The following is a 9,027-nucleotide window of genomic DNA, read 5'->3' as shown; positions in this document are numbered from 1 at the left end:
ATTCCATTATTCCGTTTTCCCGAATTCCCGGATCCTCCTTTTGTTACCTCATTGTTTATGCGAATATGTGTTTTAATCGGCTGCGATCGGCCATGGTGTTTTCAGTCGAGATCTTAATGGTGTTCTTTGCAGCTGGAGTATTCTATCTGCTGTGGACGTTCTTCACTATTTTTCTGCAAGGCAAGGATAAAATCCAGGATTTCACGAGCAAATATGTTCTCATAACGGGTTGTGGATCTGGATTTGGCCTGGAAATTGTGAAGGGACTCGATCAGCTGGGATTTCGTGTAATCGCCACTTGTAGAACAAAGTCTGGCGAAGCCAAGGTCAGACAAGTTTGCAGTGAGAAGGTGAAGACACATGTAATGGACGTGACAGACTCTCAAAATGTTCGAGAGGTTTTTGAAAAGATTAAGTGGGAGGCAGGCGAAAAAGGTAAGCATATGAATAACGATCGACTGATCAGTTTATCACCGCGAACGACAGTTAAAGAATGCATGAAGGTATACAATAGCCAGGCTTATTTGGCATCAGGCAGGCTGTTATTCCAAACAAATGAAAGCTCATTGAAATCTTAAAGATGAAAAACCGGAATTACTGTTAACATTTGGTTGTCATGCAATGACGTTAATTCATAGTCTAACTAGTAATTGAAAAGTTGTTATAATAATCGTCGGAAGTCAAAATAGTTAATTATGAATTTTCTTATCCCTTTGAGGCCGTGTCTGGGTTCGTAACGCGGATGAAAGACACAATACGCAGAGGAATTAAGCGGGTCGCGTTCCCTTTCATATCAGACTGAATATCGTTCAATCGTTTATTCAACCCTATTGCAGTATTAAACAACTGAATTGCAGGGGGCGGTCGCGACACACATTTTGAAATTTGACAATCACAAAATCATTAAGTTTTTTGCATTTGCCAGTAGAGGCATGGTACGATTGTGAGCCTGAGCGTAAATTATAACCGTGGTAATAAACCATCGGACCCGGAAGAGACTACTAAGTGATCCTGACACATGACAGTTCGTGGCAAAGTTATAAATATAAATATAAAATGTTTAAGTTCTAACTTTATTCTATTTATATGAAAGTAAGTATGGGTGATCCAATGGTGACGAGTGAAATTGCCAGTCTCTTTATGTCGTCACGCAAAAGAGGAGCGTTGCGTGACGACACGAAGAATGGCTGGGTGGGAGACCTGAACCTTGCAGGCAGTGAGTCGTGCATAAATTGATTCTACCTCACTTTCTGGATGATTCTTTTGCTTTGGCAGGACTGTGGGGTCTCATAAACAACGCTGGCAAACTGGAAGTAGGAATAGTTGAATGGCAGTCCCTGGAAAGTTTTAAAAGTACCGCAGATGTTAATCTTTGGGGGACGATTCTAGTGACACAAACCTTTCTACCTCTAGTGAAGAAATCTCGCGGAAGGGTAATCAATATGGGCAGCATCTTAGGTGAGACCTATATATCAACCACAACCGAGACAAATTTCATGAATTATAAAATGAAGGTTAAGATCAGATGTCCCTCCTTGGAAAGACCAAGAGCGTCAAATTCCAAACTTCTCTCCACCCAAAAGAAAACATTCTCAACTCCTGGGTGAGACAAAATAAAATCCTCGGGGTATGCAGATGGCAAGTGGACGTCTGGTGAAAGCTTCTATAGATGGATTAATAAACGTTCCAGGGCTGTCATTAGAGAGCTTTAGATTCTAGTACGAGAACCACTACGAGTACGAGATTTTCTTGTAAGGCAACAGTGAGCGCGCGCAAACCAGTGTCATTTTGGCGGGAAAAACGTGATGCCGCCGTCATTTTAATTCGAGTTTTTGCAAAAATGTCGTCGAATCAAAATAAGTCAACAACACGGTAGCAGTTTTGGCTTTTTTTGGTGAGCAAAAAGGCTCAGTTACCAGCAATAAGAATAACTGGGAAACCTATACTGCTAACAAAGAGATTACGTACGGGTTATAAATTTCCTTAGTATTTTCGCTAAAAACGGGCAGTCAAAACTCGTACTCGTTGTCGTCCTCGTCCTAGAATCTATAGGTCCCTATTAAGGAACGTGGGCCGGGGATTTTCCCCGGCTACTATGAGCATAACTCCTGGCTACTTTGACCGTAAAAGAGAACCAAAAATACAATTGTAGCTTTGAGAAAGTCTGCATTGAGAATGAAATATCTATGGAACACTAAATGTAAGTTTCAGTTCTTCAACAAAAAAATTAATTAATGAATACTCGCGTTCAAAGACCTTCAGCATCATTGTACATGCTCGCGAAAACTATGTCAATAAAGAGCAAAAAAAACTCGATCTCAAATGTAGCCTAAGATTAATCGAGTCAAAAGTATGTAGACCTCAATTTCTGCCCATTTAAGTAGCCAATGCATGATCCTTTTGACTCTTTTTTTCTTCCTTCCCTATTTGTTTCGGTGAGTTTGGGGCAGAAGGGGCATCGCGCCGACCGCTCAGGAAAAACAGAAGTGTCATATTTTACTTTAAAGGGGCACTGTCATGCTAAATTTACTGTTTTTAGGTCAAAACTGGGTAAAAGTCTAAATTATTACTCTACCACACACACATAACATTCCTGACAACTCACTGAGATGATAGGAAATATAATATGGCACAAAGAGCTATTCATGTTTAACGTTTGGTCACTTTCAGAAGACAACGTCTCCAAACTTGAAAAAATTTGTTCAATCCATTTCCATCTCCTCCCTCTTTTGTTGCAAGCAACAAAGAATAGCTTCAGTGCATTTCAATGGCCATTGGCAACAAAACTACAGCATTATTGTTTGGTCTTCATTGATGCAAAGACGTCTTTTAGTTGGAAATAGTCAATACAAATTCAAACGTTTGTTTGTCGCGCTCAAATGGTCTTATGAACAATGACTTGGAAGTTCTCTTCTTTCTTAGCTTCGCCCCGACAAGTTAATAAGCAAAGCAGTTATTCCCTGTGGGAGAAAGCGTGCGTGATCTTTAACCAGTGAGAGGCACTCTAGTCACGCTTGGCCGCTAATTTTATTAATCTATACTGCACTGCAAGTAAATGTTCCAAGAACAATCGGCATTCTGTGAATTTTGCCTAAAATAGCGTGACAGTGCATGCCTCTTTAACAAGACATTTTAATTTGCCCTTATTTTAGTAAATGTTTGCATGTTACGATGGAGGAAATTTTGCCATTCAGAAGTCAACCAATTTGGAGCGTTAGGGAAATATAATTAAAAAGGAAACGGCAGCGAACAGCGTAGCAAAGCTCTTTATTAAAAGGGACTTTAGGATCTACGACGGTGACGTCGACGAAAACGTCACCTCAAAATAGAACTTTGCACTATGGTAATCTTCTCGCGGTTAGGCCATCTCGTTCGCGTCGTACAATGGGGGCGAAGCATCCTAAAAATGAATTGGTACAAGCGGTTTCAGAGTAAAATTAGAAACTAGAAAGGACACTTACTAAGATCTACTTTTACCCGGATAGTTTTAAACCGCGCAAAAATATCCCTGTATTAGTAAGCATCACCGATAGGAAATCCGAGTATCTCGTGATGCGCAGAACGTATGCGCAATAACAATAGTAGGTACTGTCCTTAAGTCCCTAAACATCAAAATTGGTCGCGTAGCACGTGAGAAGGATTTCCTCTTGGCGGCGCGAAAAATTTCGGCATGGAATGCTCTGTTAGATACAGTATTTATAATTTTCATGTTATTTGTTCCTAATTCAAATTATTTTTGGGAAGAAACCATACTAAAAAAAAATTCAAGGACAGCGTATTCAAACCCGTGAAAAGCTTTTCCCCGAGAGTTCCAGACAGAAAGCCTGAAGCATCTCTCCAGTCCTCAACACACAAAAGAAAATGATAACCCCTGAATGCGAATGTATCACATTGTTAAACGATTAATCGTAATTCGCTCTTTAAAGATGCTTTCTTCACTGGGAATTCACATTATGTACACGAGACCGTTTACTGGAAATTCAATTTTTCAGGAACCATTTTGAAGTGGGTGAGGGGAGAGTGGGGAGTGTCTCTCAAAAAATGCAAGCACCGCTTGGTTCCCCGCCTACTTTTTTTCTCTTTTCCCGGCAACTTGAAATAATAGTGACAGCTGTAACTGGATTGCAACAAATCTTTAGAGACACACTGATAACAACGGTGCAATTTACAATTTTTGGAAGACGAACAAAAGGTGCTAATGAGAAATTGTTTTCGTTCACCTACATGGCGTCCATGACGTAAGGCATTCCTGGCTTTCTTTCACCGGAGCAGTTGCCATGTTTCCAAATGAAAGCAATAGCCCATTTCCGTGTTCATGTCTGCCTCTTCTTCAAAGTGAGTCTAAGTGCGACGTTTTTCTTATGGAAATTAGTTTTCATTCATATTTAAAGTAGAAATAATTACCATCACAAAAACTTCGCCCTTAGACTCGCTTCGAAGAGGGGATATACATGAACTCAGAAATAGCAATTTCAGAAGAATCGAGATTAATGAATTCCCTTATGCAGTGACGTCAAGTAAAAACCGAGAATAACCGATTAATCATCGCTGCCCTCATTTCGCAGGTCGGATGGTTGCGCCTTATCTTCCCGCCTACTGTGTCTCCAAGTATGGTATTGCAGCCTTTTCGGACGCCCTCAGGCGCGAGATGCACCCGTGGGGGGTACGGGTGAGTATCATCGAGGCAGGTGCTCACAGGACCAAGCTACTAAGTTGTGATGTTTTGGAAAAACAGTGGCAATCACAATGGAATGAACTCAGTGATGAGCTGAAACGGGAATACGGTCAGGAGGGACTACAGAAAGGTAGCTTTTTGCCTTGTTATGTGTTTTTTTTATACAACTAATATGCCTTTTTTCACATTCTTAAAGAGAAATTTTTAAAAGAAAGTTATCTTGTGGATTTTTTTTATCTTTCAGCAGCGCTTTTCATAAATAACTCAAGTTCTACTAGATACCACAAATTAGGAAATAGAATATAAAAGGGTTTTCGAAATTTGAAAAAATACTTTGCCACCGAATTACTTTAAGATATTTGCAAAGAATTTAAATTTAAAGGGTCTTTTACTTTATTCTTTTAGCAATGCTGTACCGTTACCATAACAACAGCTGGGGCCTCGCGGACTCTCTAAAAATATTGCCTGACATTGAAATAATAATAATAATAATAATAATAATAATAATAATAATAATAATAATAATAATAATAATAGTACATGTAAATATGATCAAATGCGCATTACATTGAATGGTAAGCTATAACAATTGCTTCTGCTACTAAATCAAAACCCTATCTAAATATACAAAAACTCTCAAAAACTTATCTATTTATGAGAATTATCAAAAACCTTTATATGATTAAAAATCCTAGTAAAAAGCTAAACTAAAAAGGCGAGTTTTCAGTGAAATTTTAAATTTGTCAAAATCGTTTTCGTCGCGTACTTGCTAGGGGAGACTGTTCCAAAGTTAAGGTGTTTCTCACATACAAGCACAATCGCCTAGTGTTTTATTTGTTATAACGTTTGATGCCTGCAGTTACTAAACAATTATTGGATGAGGTTGAGCATGATATCATGAATTCTTCGGCTTCGGCAGATAACACAGACACGAGGTTTTGACAATTCATGATATCATGCGAAAACCGAATTCAATAATTGTTTGATTATACATTTTTCACATAAGTCATCCTCAGAAACAGAAGCGAAGCGTTCAGCCATTTTGTTTCTGAGGAGAACACTCCAAGGGGCTTAGTAACCAGGCAGACGTTGAACTTGACGTGATAAATGTCATATCTGCAGCAGATATTACATTTATCATGTCAAGTTCACAAGCTATTGTGAATTGATTGAATGCTCTCGACCAATCAGATTTTTCATAGTGAGTCTGATGTATAATAATAGATCTTAATTCCCTGTGTTGCAATCTGACAAGCTCTTGTAAATAGATAGGACCATGCCATTAATAACTTTAAAAGTAATAATAATAAGTTTGAACTGCATTCTAAACTTAACAGGTAACCAGTTCTCGCAAAACTGGTGTTATATGACATATCCTTGGGATATTAAGAATAATTTTGGCGGCCGAATTCTGATAATAGTATTAGACAAGTATCAAAACGTTGCCCTACGGAAAGGATCATCGGTGTTGTAATTCTTTTCCAGGGGAAACCCGCTGTCACCTGAGGGAAACCCTTCCGAGGCTCTTTAATTAAGTTGAAAAAAGTTTGGGAAAGTTTTATAGGTTCCAACCTTGGTCCTATAACTTCTCAAAACTGGGCACCTCTCAGTTGACTATGGAGCCGCTTAACATTTCCATTTCAAAAACTGTAAACTAATGGCTTTGCCATCGGTGCATAAAGGTAAGAACTGAACCGTTTGCTCATAATGAAAACAACACCTTATATTTTCAACCCGAGCTCCCGATTTTGTGGTTTAGTGTCCAGGCTTTCTGCTGCGGCTCGGATGACGCGCTTTACGCATGGTTTTCGAGAATGTCGCCGATTAATAGAGTTTACCTCCTTGGGGCTAGGACCACAAAAAAAGTAATTGTGATGGAAAAGTAATTGTGATAGAGAAAAAAAACTTGCGTTTCTTTTATTTGATCATGTTACTTCAACTGATCACAACTCGAAATGGGACCATTTTGACATTTTAACAAAAGGTCGTTGTGACATGCAATGTGAAATAAAAGAAACACTGTCGATTAGAGATTTAAAGCCTCCCTCAAATGAAAATTAATTAAAGGGAGGTTACATATTCTGTATATTTCTGTCACCCTTAACGGCGTATATATAATCGGTATTTCCTTTTTCTTTTGACAGGTCTGAATTCCTTGAAACGCCTTGATATTATATCCTCGTCGAATACCTACAAAGTTGTCAGTGGTGTTATTCATGCGCTTACATCAGGTCACCCTCGAAGTCATTACATCATAGGCCTGGATGCCAAAGTACTCTCGTGGATGGCAATGATGCCTACACGCTTGACTGACTTTTTCCTGGGCATTGTTAGATTCACACCTGGACCCAAGGAGAGGAGCTCGGGCGACTTCAAGAACGACGTAAATATGTAGTGATACACCATGGACTATGGAACACTTTTTCTTCGTAAATCTGTGCTGCCTCTTATATTCTTCTATTCTCCCTTTTCCCCAAGCCTAGCCTGACAGTACCACGAAGCAAGTCTCGACACGTTATTTTCCATTTAGAAAGTCCCCGCGAAAAAAACACAGCCGTTAACTCTAACTTTACTTAGGATTGTGTGTTAGCAGACTGCAGCCAAGCAGCTTACGTCTCATTGACCCATCTCGAACCTGACAACTTTTTGTTGCGGCCAAAGGCGGGAGACTGCATGATTATCCTGGGGAGTCGGATTTTCAAAGATGGCCATACCAAGTAAACCAAGTAAGAAGATTATCAAAGATGTCCCTGTCAATAGAAATTCCCTTGCAAAATCAAAGATTATGTGATCGCTAGTGACTCATGTATCATGGGTTGTCGTTGACGTTGAATTGATCCGCATGTCTTGGAAAGTGTGCTTAGTAAGTCTGCTAAAGCTGACGTTTTTTAGCGACGTGTTGAGAGGGAGTTTGTTTCTAAAAGCCGAGTTGTTTAAAATTGATTACCTAAGGAAGGCCCTCTGCCATTATCACCCTTATGGGGGCTAATTATTTTGGCCGGTTCTGAAGAACGCATTGTCGTAGTTAAGGCCCAATTTGTAACCGTTGTCAACCATACTTGTTTCAAATTTTTGAGACGGAAGTTCATTTTAGTCCGGAAGTTCCCGGTTCGGAAACAGCAATGGGTCCTTCTGTGTTTGCCCCAGTCGTTTGTTCGAAGTCAGCCCAAAATTCACTCCGACTCAAAAGAGGAAATGGTATGAACTGAATACGTCAAAACCTTGCAGTTACTCCGTTTACATCGAGTTACAGGTTATGGCCGGTGTACTTCAGTTTCATTTTCGTAGAGCAGAAACTACTTTGACAGACACCATTAACTCAAAATATTTTTTGACAAATTCTAGATGACTTCAAGCCTATTGTGGGCATTTTTGTTGTCATTTTTGTGCTCGCACACAAAGACAGAAACACAGTTTTTCCATGGAGAACTATGTGATCTTTCTATCTTTAAACTGAATAAATGTGAACACAGAGCAAGAGTGAATTAGATAAGAGTGTCGTTATGGCACGGGCGGGCTCCCCAGCACAGTCACAGATGAATCTATTTTTAGAATACCCGTTCCTGCGAAAATCAGTTGTCATGTCCCTGAAAAAACATGGCAGAAGCAGTCACGCGTGCCGTGGCTTCTTCTGACTGGCTAAAATTGGCGTGACTTTGTTTGTTTCGCACGCAAAGTGCATTTAAAAGTAAATCCATTTGTGAATGTGCAGGGGCAAGGCTGCAAAGTGGTAGATCAATATACTCTTATCTAATTAACTCTTGCACAAAGATAATAAAGTGTACCAAAGGCACTTTTGTTCCAACCCTTGCTTTATGAAATAATCAATTATGCTTGACTAGAGTCTACCTAGGTGGTACCACAACCATATTTTTCGTCTTCGTCTGGTTATGATGCTGGTCACTGAAGGATGTGCTTTGGTGGTTGCAAAGGGAACCGACATGATTAATATCAAATCCCTTCCTCGTGTAGTCATTTTCACGTCTGTGATCCGCCGAATATCCCACTCAAAGCTTCCATTTTACCACTTGAAAGCTTCTGGTTCACTTTGGATGGAGTTTTCTATTTGTGCATAAATACCAGCAGATTACTATTCTTCAGTTTTGTTGATTAAATGGCCAATTCGGAGTTTTAAAATGAAAGAAGGATTCACAAGTCGGGATCCTAAGGGGTGAGAGGCCCAGCCCCTTGCTGGCTTGTAGTAAATATTTTCTTGGCTACAAGACCACACTTAGATTACAAAAGCATCAAGCAGGAGTTGTAATCTCAATGGAAATGCTCAGCTCAGGGTACTACGGGTGCACCCTTGGAATGTGTATCACGCTTAGCTGCGGATGGGTGGGGATTAAACA

At 39.7% G+C, this 9,027-nt stretch overlaps 1 protein-coding gene across 1 annotated transcript in view; it reads left to right on the top strand.

Moving 5' to 3' along the window:
• The window catches only part of LOC138005038 (uncharacterized), a 26,005-nt gene extending 17,295 nt beyond the window's left edge, over positions 1-8,710 (top strand). The window contains exons 5-8 of the mRNA XM_068851329.1: positions 1-435; positions 1,276-1,458; positions 4,566-4,805; positions 6,820-8,710. The exon at positions 1-435 is cut by the window's left edge and continues 28 nt beyond it. Coding sequence (XP_068707430.1) covers positions 1-435; positions 1,276-1,458; positions 4,566-4,805; positions 6,820-7,070 — 1,109 coding nt within the window. The 3' untranslated portion in view covers positions 7,071-8,710. The remainder of the gene's footprint in view (positions 436-1,275; positions 1,459-4,565; positions 4,806-6,819) is intronic.
• Positions 8,711-9,027: the final 317 nt, after the last annotated feature.

The sequence above is a fragment of the Montipora foliosa genome, chromosome 6 (genome assembly GCF_036669935.1).
Source record: "Montipora foliosa isolate CH-2021 chromosome 6, ASM3666993v2, whole genome shotgun sequence".
Classification (NCBI taxonomy): domain Eukaryota; kingdom Metazoa; phylum Cnidaria; class Anthozoa; order Scleractinia; family Acroporidae; genus Montipora; species Montipora foliosa.
Note: the sequence above shows the minus strand (reverse complement) of the source record. Positions and strands in the feature narration are given on the sequence as shown.